This window comes from Mycteria americana, chromosome 10, assembly GCF_035582795.1.
Source record: "Mycteria americana isolate JAX WOST 10 ecotype Jacksonville Zoo and Gardens chromosome 10, USCA_MyAme_1.0, whole genome shotgun sequence".
Lineage (NCBI taxonomy): Eukaryota > Metazoa > Chordata > Aves > Ciconiiformes > Ciconiidae > Mycteria > Mycteria americana.
Genome location: NC_134374.1, coordinates 923,625 through 939,225, shown reverse-complemented (window position 1 = coordinate 939,225; position 15,601 = coordinate 923,625). Strand labels below are relative to the sequence as shown.

General features: G+C 50.5%; 1 protein-coding gene across 1 annotated transcript in view; it reads left to right on the top strand.

Moving 5' to 3' along the window:
* The first annotated feature begins 803 nt into the window (after positions 1-803).
* GABRA3 (gamma-aminobutyric acid type A receptor subunit alpha3) overlaps positions 804-15,601 on the top strand; it is a 71,137-nt gene continuing 56,339 nt past the window's right edge. The window contains exons 1-3 of the mRNA XM_075512898.1: positions 804-921; positions 10,404-10,532; positions 14,933-15,054. Of these exons, the coding sequence (XP_075369013.1) occupies positions 10,444-10,532; positions 14,933-15,054 (211 nt within the window). The 5' untranslated portion in view covers positions 804-921; positions 10,404-10,443. The remainder of the gene's footprint in view (positions 922-10,403; positions 10,533-14,932; positions 15,055-15,601) is intronic.

The window sequence follows — 15,601 nt, the reverse complement described above, 5'->3', positions numbered from 1 at the left end:
AGTCATAGCTGCGGCTGAGTCTTGCAGTGTGTGTTTAACAAGGAGAGCTCTGCAGGGACAATATATTTTGAGTGTGCCTTACTGTCAGCTTTCGCCTTCCCAGCTTCACTGTCGTGTGGCTCCGCAAAACCTCCAAAGCCCAGCCAGCTCTGTCCAGCGCATCTCGCATCGCCCTTCCTCTGGGCTCCCGGCACTGCCACGCTGAATCTGTCCTTGCTTTCACTGCCTACTCCTTGCTGCGTTTTAACCTCTCTTCCTCCTCCCCCCTTCTCTGCATTTGTTTTCCTCTGCGTGCCCGTTTTATTGTGATATAAACCTCAGCAATTCCAAGTTGTGGGCCAAACTTCCCTGCCCCGCCGGCAGACCTGGGATTCGGCCAGGCCTTGCAGCGAGAAGGCAGGCGGGCAGGAGCTGGGGCACAGCGCACCCCTTGGGGTGCTGGCCACCCCCTTGCAGAGCACCAGCGCCTTGGGGAGCTCCCCCCTTCAACAGGTAGGCGTTGGGAGCAGCCAGCCTTGCTCTAATCATCCTCCTGCGCGGAAAGGATGGCGGGGGCTGCCGCGGTGCTGTGAGGCCGGGGTTTGGCGGAGGGCCCCGGGGCACCCGCCTGAGGCGGTGGCCCCAGCCCGGGGCAGGGAGGGCGGCAGCGCCCCGTGCCCGCCGCCGGCGCTGTGGGGAGGGCAGCTCCGCACAAAGCGGGTGGGTAAACCCTCCTCCGGGGCGCGGGGAGGAGGAGGAGGAGGAAGGCGGGGGGATGCTGCTTCCCTCCCTCCCTCCCTCTCGCCCTCCCTCGCCGCGGCCGGAGGAGCGCGCAGGCGGCGGCCGGCAGACCCGGCCAGGCGGCACGTCGCGCTCGGGGCGCGCAGCCGAGCCGAGCGGAGCGGGCTCCGGCTGCCCCCCGCTGGGGCAGCCGGCGCGGCGGTGAGTGCGTGCGGGGCGCGGCGCCGGTTCGCGTCCCTGCTCCCCCCGGGTCTCCTCTCTCCGCTCCGCGCCGCCCCGGCGGCTGCACCGAGCGGCGAATAACCGGGCGGGGGGTGGGGGGCGCGGGGGCATTGCGGCCCCCCCGGCCGGGGATGGGGCTCCCGGGTGCTGCGCCGCTGCCCGGCTATTGTCTACGGGCCGGTGGACAATAGGGGGAGCAGCGTCCCCGCGGGGGAAGGGGAGCTCGGGAGGGCGGCCGCGGGGTCGGAGCATCTCCGCTCCCGCAGCAACTCCGGCGCGTGTTGCTCCGGAGCAGAGCGGCCGCCCGAGCCGTGCCGGGGTCCCCCCCGCTGGGGACCCTCGGGGCACCAGCCCGCCCGCCTAGCACGGCCGGCTGGAGAGCGGGGAGAGGTGTAAGCGGCTGCGATGGAAAATGTCTGGACGAAGACAATACTGAGCTCCGTTCCTAGAGCCGGACGCTGAATGTAGGGGAAGGGCTGAGCGGGGAGAACGGTGTAGTAAAGCAAAGTCAAATTTCCCCCTGAATCCTGCAGGCAGGCCTAATGGACACTGATGTTGTGTCGGGGTGGGGAGGAAAGGGCGGAGGGAAAGGAGTTTTGGGGGCTGCAGTCTCAGAGGCTGGTATGGGAGGAAAGGGAAAAGAGCTCCAGATCTTTCCTCCTCCCCCCAGACTTACTGGGACTGAGATATGGATCATTAAAAAGGAGCAGCATAATGCAATTAAGTGTTAGACAGTCCCTACTGCAACACTTATCCATTGTTCCTTGCTCTGCCTTCTGCCAGAACGATTCTCGTCTGGACAAGTATAATTGAACAAATAGTTCATTTCCCTGGCCATTTGCATCTGTAGTCTCTCCCCTGAATGGCTGGCTGGCTGCAAACACAGCAGCATCCTCAGACAGAAACGGAGAACTGGGACCCTCTGGTGAGACTCCTGCTGTGGTGGGCTAGCCAGCAAGAGCAGCTCTGAATGGCTGCTCACCTGAGTTGTTCTGACGGCAGCAGCAGAGCAGGTTTGCTCCCTCTTGGTCCTCTCAGCTTCCTTGTGGGAAGTGTGAAGAAGAAAAATAACAGGTGGTGAGACAGGTCCAGCCTACAACTCGAAGATGGTATGTGTGGTCCAGGCAAGTCCTCTCCTTTCTGTAGTCTGTCTCTTAACTTTCTCTTTACCCTGGAGGATAAAGGATTTTCAGGCTGTTTTGAGGTGATGCTGTTTTGATGGAGTTTGCCAGCCTGCCCTTCAGCCTGTGCCTGTGGTGGCTGGGTGCCCTGCAGCATGCATACACACGCACAGAGGCAGGAGTGCACAAGCCCAACACTCCTGCTCTTTCGAGAGAGCTCTGAGCAGCTGCAAGGGTTGCGGCTGCACCTGGGCCCCATGGCACATGCTTGGCTGGAGGCTGTGTCCTTTCCCCTGGAATCTCCTCCTGGTTCGCAGCGGCAGCAGAGCTCAGCGCGTGGGTATGCACAGATGCATTCTCTGCACTGCTGCGAGACACGCTCAGCACTGGGAGGCTGCTGCTTTTGCTCGATTCTGGAGATTCTTATCACAAGTCTGCATCATGCAGCTTTCCTCCTTCTGTTCTTTCTCCTTTCCCCTTTTTCTTTGTCTGTAGGCTGCCGCCTGTCCCCCTTCACTCTCAGCTTCTCCTTCATTTTTTCCTGCTTAATCCATTCTTTCACCTCAGTTTCTTTTCCTGTAAGGAGACCTTGTTGTCTTCAGCCTGCTCCTCTCAACACTGGAGAAGCAGCCCAGCCCCTCATCTCAGCAGGAGTATTCCTGCCAACTGTTTACAAAAAGTAGCACAATACCCAGGCTGAACGCTGACATAATTACATACCCAGCCAGAGAGTGTAGTAAATAATCCTGCCTTTCAAGCTTTTGCCCAGTGGTGAGTCTTTTGCCATCTCTTTTGCCCATGGGCTAAATGTATTGTACTTGCTTGCATTTACTTATATTCTGGAAACACTAAGTCAGCACAGTCAGTGCACAGATACATGGTATCAAAGTGGATGTACGTTGATGTCTTGCACCATACACACTTACTGTGCCTGTATGCATCGTGTGTCTGAATATGCATCATATGGCTCTGCTCCCGGGTTCAGGCTCTGACAGTCATGCTTGGCAAGTGCAAGGGCCATCAGGGAAGGAACAATTGCTGAGGTGTGGATATTGTTCCAGCAGTGAAGGAAAGATGGCTGTGGGGTGAAGGTCAAGAGCGCCAGCAAAAAGCACAGGGCTTGGCTAGCCGTGTTTGCATTGGTTAGAGTACTAGCTAGTTTTCCAAGGATCTGTGTGTGCATATGATTGCAGACTGTGGGTATTGTCAGCATGGTTGTATTTCCAGTTGTGCTTGTGAGCCTGAGTCTGTCTGCAGTTGCTTTGATTGTGAGTCAGTCTGTCTGCAGTTGCAGTAGCTGTGAATCAGTGTCTGCCTGTAATTATGTGGGTGAATCAGTGTTGGCTTGTTACACTTTGAGTGCAAACGGTTTCCTGTAGCGGTTGTGGGTGTGAATCACTCTACAGTCCCTCTGGATGTGTTTTTGAGTAGAGAGATGCAAGGCTGGGATTAATTTTGTTTTGATGAGGAAAAACTGTCAAGCGGCTTCTCGTTTTGAAAAATTAAAGCTGGGTTGGGAGTTGGGCACAGAGCTTGTTTCTCTGTTACCAGCTTTCTACAGAAGAGATCCACTTTAAGGCTTGCTCCCAAGATTTCCATGTTGATCTGAATCTTTTAATTTCTTTGCTTTGTGCCTCTGGTTCCAAGTGTCCTGTTCTGCTGGCATCTCTTGCAGAGCTGCAGACAACACATTCAGTAACCATCACATGTGCATCGTACCTTATGTGTGTGGCAGATTCATGGGAAGGTTGTTTATGGCTTGTGCAGTGTGTGTGTTTGTGGGGACGAGCCAATGTATGCCTTTCGGGTAGGTAAGCGCAAACATTTTCACGCTTGTGAGTCGAAGATTTTGTGGTTCCTCTGCCATGTGCCTCTTGCTGTGAGCCAGTGCTGTTTCTCTAAGTAGATGGTAAACAGCAAGTTTGATTCAGGTAGGCAGAGGTACTGCTGCCTGTTTCTTGTTCTCCAATTCCTATAATACACTGTAGTAGCTCCTGGCCTTCAGCAGCATCTGTATGGCACAAAGCAGCGCTAAACTGAGAGGCAAGTTGGAGAAATCTGGGCTGTCTCAGGTGATGGAAGCAGAGCACTCCCCTCGGTCCAGGCTAACAAACCGAGCTTTCCCCCTGTGCTGGCTTGTGCAGGTAGAGTACAATGCTGGCAGGGCTGGACTGCTTCCAGTATGTGCTGGCTTGGGTGTCTCTGCCTGTGTTGTGCAGTGTACGTATGCATCCCAGTTAGCTCATTTCAGAACAAAGGGATGCAAACAACCAGTAGGACAAGGGTCTTGTGAAACACCACGGTGTCTTATTCCATCATTTCCAGGCTTCCAGATGAGCCGTGTCTGCTCATTGCTGCCCCTGCCCTCATATAAAAAGATAGTTTTATTCCAAGGGACCCTCTTTTTTAGCTGAAGTGATTGAGAACTGAAGCAAAACCTCCCCAACATGGAAACAGGGCAGCATGTGCATTGCCTGCGTTTATTGCTGCTGCTGCTGCACTGAGCGCTTGCTGGCTGCCCATCTCTGCAGAGAGAGCTTGGAGCTTTACCTGAAGAAACACTAGAAGAGGCATAGCAGTGATCACCACAAGGCTGGTGTGCTCACAGAGGATCAGGGAAGGTTGGGCAGAGCACAGCCTGAGCAGTTTGGATGATTTTGGAATCCCTGAGAGGTGTCAAAGGATCTCTGGGTCCTAATGCCTGGGACCTATTTTGCAGAGGGTCCAGTGCAATGAGGAAGGGTTTTAAGGAGCTTCTTGTCCTGTGCAAGTGCACCTGACTTTGGGGGTAAATATGCAGGTGTTGTGAGGTCACGTATAGTGCTGTGCTTGGCTGTGCTACTGTGCAGGTGGGTGGATGTGCTTGGCATCCACTGGGTCTAGATCACCCTCTTCTCCCTGCATGGAAGTGCTTGTATCTGGGCTTTTGGACTGAGGCTGCCTTTACTTCCCAGTCTGTTTTCCAGCTGGCTTCCCAGCATCAGCTTCTCATTGCACAGTCCTCCCTGAGATAGCTGACTTGGCAAAGATGTGGAGCAGCTGCAGGTCCTGGGGGTTGTGGGCTGAGTGAGAGCTGTAAGTGCTCAGCACTCCTTCAGCTGATGCCACTGGTGTAGGTGCATGGCACGTGGGCATGCTGGCTGAAGTACACTGCAGGTACACTGCAGCATCTCTGGGTGCAGTGATGGGGCAAATACGTCCTTTGGGCTGCTTCATGAATGCCGCCTGCATGACGAGACTATTGCTAAGTGAATCAGATTGTTCCCTTGGCTGTGCACATTCCAAGGAGGCAGTAATTTGGGAGACACACTGATGTGACTCTCACAAATGTACCCAGGTGGGTTTATGAGCCTCTTATGTCTTCATTCCCTTTGTGATGCTTGCAGTCTCCCCCTCTCTGGGCTGTTCTCCCAGATTTTTTTGCAAGCTTTACCTTTCAGTCTCCACCTCTGGAGCTCTATCTGTCTTTCCCTTGTCAGCAGTAAGCCTGTGCTAATCACTCTTTGTTAGGAAGGCATTTCAGAATATTTAATAGTTTCTAGAATAAGGATTTCTGAAAAAATCAGGCTCAGTATGCCAAGTCAGGAGATACCCAATGTTAACACAGTTACTAGGGTACCTTGCTGATCTGGAAGGTACCAGCACTTTTTTGGTTCCCAAACCCACCTCAGTAGGAGCAGGGGCTGGACCATGTTGCTGTCTTGGGGAGAAGGAGGCTTTTCCAATTCTTCATTCCAAAACTGCACATCCAACAGGAAGGTTGTATTTCTCAGGAGTGTTGTTATGCTATGATGCTCTGGAGACTGGACAGACTGTGTGTGTTGGAGAGGAGTGGGTATGTTTATGATGCTTTTAGGTATGTCGTTATAAAGAGACCTGCCAAAATCCAGAGTGCACAGAATTGTAAACTTCGAGTACTGCTGGATTCCAGCTGCAAAGTGTTAGCAGGACTCCTTAGAAAATCTGCATTTGATTCAGCTATGGAGGTTACCAGCAACTGCAGAATTAGCGATGAATGCATTTGGTAATTGTGCCATTAAGAAATGAGCAATGGACAGATGGAGGAAGGAAGTGCAGAGCTGCTTTGAACATGTACCATCCCTGTAGGCTCCATCTTGCATAGGCATAGACGAGAACCAGAAGCTATAGGGTGATGTTCTTTAACTTATGTGAAAGAGAGGTCAGTTTAAGGAGTTGTACCACTCTTTTCTGAGCTTAGAAATCTTTGCATTCTGCTTTTTTTCTTCATGGATACTATGCAGTTTCCTTTCAGTGAGACCTAGTGAGAGACTTTGGGTTTTTTTCTTCTTTGAGACTATTACCATCCAATTAACATTCCTAAACCCTCACTCGGTTACATGCAGTTAAATGCATGTTGCCTGCATCCTCCCTCCCCTTCCCAGAGGATCAGGGATCCCTGCAGGTATTCAAATCAAGACGTTGACTGTTTCAGAGCCTTCCTGAGTGGGAAGTGACAGCTGAATAGCGTTTTGTTTAAGCACCTTCTGCAAGGGCAGCACCAGTTTGGGCTGGAGGAGCCCCAGTGTTATTTTTCCTGAGGCACACTTGCGGGTGTTTCCATTCCTTTCCTTTGCTTGAGATGGTGCTGCACACCACGAGACCCCTTCCTGCCTGCTCTGCCGGAAGCAGTAACTGCTATGGGGCTGGCAGTCCTCTCCAAGAGCAACTCTTTTGTGCTAAAATCTGAGGAGCTCAGTTACTGGGCTGTTGGAACCAGGACTGGTTTTACAAACCTGCCAGGCCAGAAACCTTATTAGAGAGGCTGTGTGGCCAGTAGCTATTGGGCTTATAAAGCACTTGCACTAGCTGAGATTTTGTGTGTCCCTGTGGTTGGTGCTGGGCCTGGACTAGCAAGAGCCCTAGGAAAGGGGAGAGGTGATGCTGAGAGCTGTTGTGCCGTGGGGACCACACTAGGCTCTGGCTATGGGGAGCTTTGGAAGATCCCTTAAACTGTATGAAGGGTGAAACCTCCTCCTCTGCAAAAGCCTCCTTGCATCCTCGAGACACATTTCCTGCCCGGCAATAGGGTGATGAGCACCAGCACTGGAAGGGGGTTGTTCCTTCTACTGCTCCCCCAGCACTGCCTGGCCAGCCCTGGCTTAATGTCACAAGGCTACCAGGGTTTATCACCAACAGTTAAAGCCTCTGTGTTAATTGGGAATGTCAACCACAATCCTCAGGATCGGGTCTGCTTCTCAATCCGTCTCTAAGTGTAAAAGAGCCAAAGGACAAGGAAAATGCCACGCAGCCTCTTGTACCCAGCTCCCCAGGAAAAATACGATACAAAGGAAAGTGGTAGAAAACAGTGCCAAGCTATTTTCCATACTGTGTTGTCCTTCCCAAGTCCGTAAGCGCAGCCATAGCAAACCAGCCATCCATGTACTCTCACACCCCGTTTTGGGGGCATTCTCTGTGCCAGCAAACTGAGCCATGGCTGGCAAAGTAACCACTTAGGCAAGTAGTGAAAACAGATTTTTCTCCCAGTACAGGTATATAGAACTGGTTCTGGTGCTTAAAATGAGACTTAAGCACGTATTTAACTTTATTCAAGCAGCCCTGTTATCCTTGGCTAGCACCTTCCTCAACAGAACTATCCAAAGTAGAAAATTAGCCCTTCATCTCTGTATAATATTGAAGGAAAACTGTATGAACAAGGTTTGGTGGAAATGCAGTTGTTTAGAGCTTCTTGGCACAGACAGGCATGTCTTTTACACCTTCCAGGTAGGCATGTATGTGCTTCTGGCTTTTGTCACTGTTCCTGACCCTATGTCTTTCTGAATTACCTTGCTGCCTCATTTTCTGGTCCTCTTTTCTTTAGCTGCTTTGTCCCACCTTTGGTGCGTAATCTCCCCAGCCCATGGTCTCACCAAATCTAATAAGGGTGGTCCAAATGTTCTAGAGGAGTCAGAACAGTTCCTGCAGAGCCAGGAGGCACCTGCTGCAAAACCAAAGGGTCCTCATTTGTGTGGATATCCCTGGTCAAAAACTTCTGGCAGTGCAAATTCTGCCAAAGCAAACCATTTATTGAAATCAGCAGTTGAATGGGAAAGTGTTGATTTCAATGAAATTTTTCAATGGTGGTGTGGGGAGGGGAGAGGGAAGCCAGCAATGTTTTTTCTGCTTTTGGCTAGTGTTTGAAATTGCCTTAGAAAGAAAAAAGAAAATCAATTAAATCCTATTGTACAATATGCAAGTTTAAGTGAAACGAAAGGGAAAAGTTGAAAGGAAATCTGTTGAGGAGCTGCTAATTGAAGGAGTTTTGAATTTGCCTTGTAAGAAATATCAACATTTTAGCTGTCCTTGTTGTGATTTGGAAAGAGTCTCTCCTAACTGTTGGAATTCCGCACAGAGCAGATGTTCAGCCTCTTAATTTGTGCTTCATCAGCAAATACTTGAATTTCCAAGACTGCGTGTCCCATCTCAGTTGGAGGGTGGCAGGAGCCAGAGGAGCCATCCCGAATCAGGGCTTGTCTCACCAGAGGTGTAGGTGTGCCCATGCCAGAAGGCTCCTACAGCCTCGGGTAAGCATGTGCTCCTTTGGTGTGAAGGCTGCGCTTCCCTAGGTAGCATCCTGGTTAAATAAGGCCTGAGCACACCAGCAAATGCTCACATGCACAAAATTAATCCATGCACTGATATTTGCAAGCATTTTAAGTGAGTGATAGGGACGAAGATAAAGGTAACACATGTCTGAAGTATGCTCTATGCAAGGCAATGCTAGGGCCCAATGCTGGGTTTTTTTTCCTGTGCCTGCCATTAGTGAATATCTTGCCAGAACAAAAGCTGAGGTGGGTGGATACGGACTTGGTAGTGTCTTGGCTCTTACCTTCTGCCTGTGTGGCAGCTCATGTCCTCCTAGAGCTGTACTGAGCTGAAAAGTAAGGATCAGGCCTGGCATCCAGGAAGACTGTAGGCCCAAAGTGTTGTGCGGCGACCAGGGGTAGCTAAATGCAGAACTGTGGCGTAACACACAACCCAGCCTGGCCTTGTGCCCTTTCTCCTCTTCCAGTCGTCTGTGGCAAGGGTAGCCAGATACACATCGCTGCACATAGATGATATACATGATCTCCAGGTGTTTCCATCCTGCTCGGCTGAGCTCCCTGGTCTCTCTGCGTGGGATTTCTGCTGGGGTTTCCCGTCTCCCATGTCCGTGTGCAGAAACCCCTGCTCCTTGGTAGCACTTGGATAGCTCACCTGCCCCCTTCATCCTGGGGCACCCTCCGCTTCCCCCACGCCTCCCTCGGGTGGAGGGGTTTGGCTTTCAGCCCAGCATCTCCTTCATTGCTGGAAGGAGCTTCCTGAGGCTCTGCAATGTTGGTGTCTATTGAGTGGGGAAATCCAGAGGTCAGATTTGGCTGGCAACAATGTCTTGCAACAACATCTTGCCCTGGTTTCTGCAGGCTGTGATTGAAGTGAGCCTTCATTTACAGCTTTGGGGGCTCACGCTGACCGGTTGTCCCTGGCTGCTGTGGTGCTGAGCCTCTGCTGGGCTGAATCCCATGTGTGCCAGACGAGAGGTGTCGTGTTGGGGAGACATCACGACAAGCTGTATTTATACAGGCTGTTGCTTGGCAGTGCTGTTCCAAGGTGCATCAACATAATGAGATACATAAAAGAGGAAGGCAGTTAAATGTGCAATAACATCACAATAAAAGTAAAACTGAGCATTAATGAAAAATCTGAGCACACTAAGTGCAGTACAGTCGAACACTCCCACTGCCTTGGGCCTCAGTGTCCAAACTTAATAATAATTTCTGGCACTGTCATTACCAGAATTAAATGAGGGCCTAACTGTCCAGAAAAAGATGTTTGGAAGAAATGAGTCTTGAGATGTTGCAAGTGGTTCTGCTGTGTGGGTGTCCCCAAGGCAGCACAGGTAGCAGGGGGAGCTGGGAACCACTGCAAGGGGAGGGTGGTGACTGAGAGTACAGGGTGAGGATGAGGAGGAAGTGATGGGTGGAAGAAGAACCAGTGCAGTCATTTTGGAAATGGAGCTATGCACTTGCTGCCAGGTGCTGAAGTACCTGGGGAGTTGCTGGATGTGCTGGGAAGATGGGGTGAGGGTTTGTATGTGTATGTACATGCTTGGCTCTGACCCCATGCTGTGACTTGCCCAGGGTGAGCAGTGCTGCAGGGGATGCTGCTGCCTTTGGCCCGTGGGGGGGTCTCTGGGACTTCAAATACAGGACTCCAGAAATACTGACTGCTGGCTAACATGGATGAACTGCTAGGAAAAACTGAACTAAGTGGACTGCTTTCCTCCTAGTAAAGAAAATCTCTTTTCTCTTCTCTCCCTCCCCTCTGTGCCCATCCTGGCAGGTTTTGGAGGCTTGCTTGCCGGTCACCGTGTGCTGACGCCATGGCACTGAGGCTCCTGGGAACGCAGTCACTCTCACTCGTTAGCCTTGGAGTTCTAGTCCTGGTTTTGGCTCTGCCTGCTGATGCTGGGTAAGGTGGTGAGCACTGAGGCTGTTGGCCAAGCCTGCAGTCCTCTTGCTGTGCTTAAACATCCCGGGGCCAACACCTGCGTGAAGTAGTCCAGGCGAAAGTACTAAAAAGTGTCTCGGCTGTGTTTGACCCTCCCCTTGTCCCTGTCCCCATGCCTTTCACCCTGGGGACCGTTCAGTCCCTCGTGGCTGAGCTGACTGATTACATTAGCATTATTTGAGGTGCTCTCACTAAGGACAGTTGTCAGCATTTTTTGCAACAAAACCAATTTTCAGATTTGGCCTCTGCGCAATTCACGCTGGGGAAGGACTTGGCTTGGATGAGTTTTAGCCTGGAAGAGAGACTCCCCCCTCCCTTAATTTTTTAATCCTCTTTTAAAGAAAAGAAAATGCAACTGCTTCAGCTGTTTGGCTGTTTATGGTATAACGACCCATGAGCAGCACACCTGATCTGCTGTAGCACAGAGTGGGGGGGCCTCTGGCTGGGCATGCTGCTCACCCTCTGCCTGGGTTGGTGTCCCTGGGCGTGCAGGCTCTGGCTGTCCGGGCACAGAGAGCACTGCCACCAGCCTCACCTTCCCAGCCTCTCGGAGGCCTTGGGAGAAGACGAAAACCTGTTAGTCTATGACAGGCTCTGCAGCCCTCCTCTGCATGCTGCTGGAGCCTCTGATGAGCCTTAGTGAGCTCAGAGACCCCCTCCAGGAAGGGAGGCAGAGACACCCCCAGCACAGCCTGCCAGCTGCGGGAGGGAGGAGCTCTGCGCAGAGGGAGAGAAATACAAATAATACATGACTTCTATAAAAAATTTAGAAAAGCCTTTAGAGTGCCAGGTACGGACACTGAAATGCTGTCAGCTGAGTTACAAGTCTGGCAGTGATCAAGGATTTTCATGCATGAAAAAATGCCAGTGCTACCACTCCTACTTCACCCACGCACCCCTGTGCATGCAGCTGTTTGCCCAGCTGCACGCTCCTACCCTGTCCTGCCCACACAGCTTCACCTGCTTGGATCTAGCTTTGCATAAGCAAATGCATCCCAAGCATGCCTTGATATGTAGATGCTGACCCTCGTATCGATGTACAGCTGCCTGCCCCTGCCTGCATAGGTACAAGCAGCCCTGGGCACTGGCCTCTCGCCTTCCCCTCCCCAGCCGTGCCGGCTGCGGGCGAGTGTCAGCAGCCCCTGTGCCTGCAGCCCTGTCTCTGCCTTCCCCACTGCTGCTCTTTTGCTTCCCATCACATATTCACTGCTGCTGCTGCTGCTGCTCCCTTGCTGCCTGCCATGCGGGTATCACTCTGGTCTGCAGGAGGATTTGTTTCCTAAATTGCATATGAGGGGACCCCCGTTTGGATGTTAGCGTGCTCATGTGGCACCAGCTCTCCAGAGAGCATGTGCACAGGGATGGGTGGCGAGGTAATGACTTTTCCTCAAGCCTATCCTAATTAAATTTGCTGTAAACCTCTGTCTTCCCTGCCTAAAGGCTTTTAATTATTTTAAAACCATGATCCCTATACCTCTTTGCAGTTCCTTACAGTTCTTCACTGCAGCTTTGAGAGAGATAAATGAGACCTGCTTTTACATCTTGCTAAAGGGCAGCTTTAGTTTTATGTTAAGGTTAGGTGAGCCAACCCAGACCTCGGCTGGACTGGGGAATTAGCCCAAATCAGGTGCCAGGCAGAGGTGCTGCTGGCTCTCCCCTGCCTGCACCTTTCTCTCGCCCTGCCTGCACCGCTCTTTCCCCAGCACCTACTGAGTGAATGCCACGCTGCTCACGTTGAAGTCGAAACCTCAAATGTCAGGCTAAGTAAAACAGCTTTGAAATTTGTAAACTCATTTTTTCCCATCACCACTGAGCCTCCGCCAGGAGTTCCTTCACAAAAATCTGTCCTCTCACTCTTTATATTACAGGTAATTTTTAAAGATAGCTTATAAAACATTAATGAATGAGCTTTCATGAGCGTGCTAGCTATTCATAAGTTATAGATGGTTATATACCCATCAGCAGACACCTGTACAGATTGCTTTTAACCATGACATCTATTGAAAGATGGTACAATTGAAACCACACTAATTATAGTAGACATTTGTTAAATTCCTCAGAATTCTACTTACCTGCAGAGAGTTCAACTATTTCAAATATTTCAAGTCCAGATGAAAAGCCAAAACCAGTGTTTTGATTTGAATAGGACATCTTGAAGGCTGCGATACAGTTCGTAATATCAGCGGTGTTTTGATGTTTCAGATCTGACAGGTTGCATTAGGTCTGGGACGGGTGTTTTCCTGGCCATGCCCCACCCCCCATACCCTATGGGAACTGCAGTTTAAGCATTTTATTAACCTCATTTGGCTTTTGTAGGCTGAGCTTCCTGGCTTGACCACTTCTCCCATGATAGCAGGTATTGGTTTGCTAAAAACCAGAGGCCAAGCGGCTTTGTGAGAAGTGGGATCTGATCCCTGGAGAAGTGAACCTCAGGCACTTGAAATGCAATTTCTCGGAGTGTTTGGTCATTGATGCCGACGCAAATTAATGTCAAAATTGCCCAAAATGGAATATTTAAATTAGCTGCAGCATGCTGAATAGTATTGATTCAGCATAACTCTAAAAATACCCATACCCTGCTCTCAATTTTTCCTCTTTTGCTAGAAAATACTTTTTGCTCCTCTTTTATCTTATAGAAGCTGGGTTTTCTGTTGGGAGAACATTTTGATGAAAACTCCAAGCCAGCTCTGCTACTTGTCATCCTACTGACCCTTCACAGAGTATTTACAAATGGATCAGTAGTGTCAGGGGTAACTAGTCTAACCAGATGGGATGCAGCAGGATTAAGCTTTGAAATCCTTAAATGATATTCCTCTTTCTGTCTTTTTTTTTTCCCCCCAATTACTTCCTGATGCATGCTTAAACCAGCGGCTGCACACATCAACTGGAGCAAGAGAAAATGAGGCTGGGAAGGAGAAGGAAAGGGGCAGAAGCGTTAGAAAGCAACAATTTAGGGGCTTCTCTTCCCCCAGCTGTGGGGAGTGGGACCCTGCTTCAGAGGGTCATAGGGGCCCTCCCTGAGAATTGTACCCACGTCTTGCACCACCAGTGTCTCTCTAGTTTGCTGCATTTGTGGTCTTCACCTGGGCAGTGCTCCCCAGTCACTTATCTCGCCGGTTAGTGGCACGGGGCTGATTTGCCAGTCAGGGCTGCCCTGCTCCCAAGGGGCTCCTGGTGCTGCTGCTGAGGATCCCTCCACTCCAGCAGCCTTGTCCCCCCCTGCCTGGCTGGGCTTCCTCAGCCATCCTGCTGCCTGTCTGTGCCTCTTAATCTTTTTTTGGCCTCATTGGTATCTTTTCTATTTCCTCTTCCCTCTTCCTTGCAATCTCTGCATGTCTATAGATTTTTCTTTTGGTTTTCTGTTACTTAATCTTCTGCCTTTCCATTTGTTTTGGTCCTAACAGCTATTTCTGCTGGGGAAAGCTGTGCTTGAAGCCACAGCACTGGTACTCTGTGTTGTCTGAAATCTCTTCTAGAGACAGCCAGTTTCAGAAGGATTCACAGGCTCCTTTTCTGTTGATTGAAAGGGAGACGCAAAATGCAAATGTATTATTTGAGCCCCTTGGGCTTGCAAAACTGCAATGAAGATTTTGTTTGGTGAGATGAGCTTTGTTTGAGAAATTTACTACTTATTTTATTCCACCTGGGGCAGAAAATGCCCTTAGGAAATTATCTTATTTGGGGGCTTCCAGGCTTCTTGCACTGAGCAGAGATAGGAACGTGAAAACTCATTTGGTTTTATAAACAGGGAAAGTTCAACAAACCACAGAAATGGTTCATGAAGAGTTTTAATGATGGACTCGGGCTTCAAGCCTGCTTTACCAAATTCCTACTTTTCTGCCTACCTTCCCTCTTCCCAGGAGCAGAGAACTTGGAAATGGCTTGATATAGTAAATAATGAGCATCACTTCTTCCATGCTGCCTGTAAGAAGATACTGGCGCTTGAGTAACTGAGGTTCCCACAGCCTCTGTTCATAAAATGCCCTTTTAGGGGTAGATGAGGGATGCTGGGGCAGGGGAAGGCTTCCTGAAAAAAACAGGGCTCCTAAACAGCTACTCATGGTGCTGCTGGCCTTGAGTATGGAAAGGTGGGGAGGAGGCAGCGGGGATGCCTCAGCTTCCACAGTGAGGGCTGTGGTGGCAGAGGCCAGAGGGGAGTTGGTTCGAGATGCCCTGTGGGGAGCCCTGCAAGCACATTGCCTTATCAACAGGTGTGCCCCATCCTGCAGTTCAGGGCCCACTGCAGCACAGGCTGGAGCATGAACCAACATCCCTTCATTTCTAGTAACTGTTCAGAGCATGTAAAGAGTAGGTTTCTCTTCCGATTATGTTTTTTCCTCTTTTTTCCCCTCGCGTGCCAGGCTTTCTCAGAAGCATGTTTCAGACGTTGTCGATGACAGCAAAGATAACATCACCATTTTCACCCGCATCCTGGACAGACTGTTGGATGGATACGACAACCGCCTAAGACCCGGACTTGGAGGTCAGTTGGGTGGAGAGATGATGTTTTCCACAGCTGTGTAGCTTCAGAAATGAGAGGCTGCACAGATGACTTTTTAATAAGTCTGGTGCTGTTGGGAGGAGAGGCTGGTTCAGTGCCAGAGTCAGTCTGTTGCTGGTTTCCCCATTTTGAGTCTGTGCTATCTTGTTGTTTGATATTTTGTGAGATGAGAGGTGCAAGACTGCTGTGGTCTTCTATGACATTACATTGATTGGCCTGTAGATGGAGCAAATACGATTAAACTTATTTCTGCTACTTTTATAGGCATTACCGTTTCAGAAATGATGATACTACCAGTTTGCAGGACCTTCAACTCGTGTTAGTGTTGCTTTTTAGTCAGTGGGCTTTGCCACAGAGCCTCTATCTCAACATCTTCTCAGTTATTTCCTATGTAGCTGTCACCTGGAAAGCTCTTCTCTGTGTGCCAGTCTGGGCATCGCGCAGTCAGCTATGCTCTGCTGTCTCCTGGGCTGCTTTTAACACCGCTGCCATTATAGCTACTGCTGCTGAGTTTCTCTCCAGGCACCTA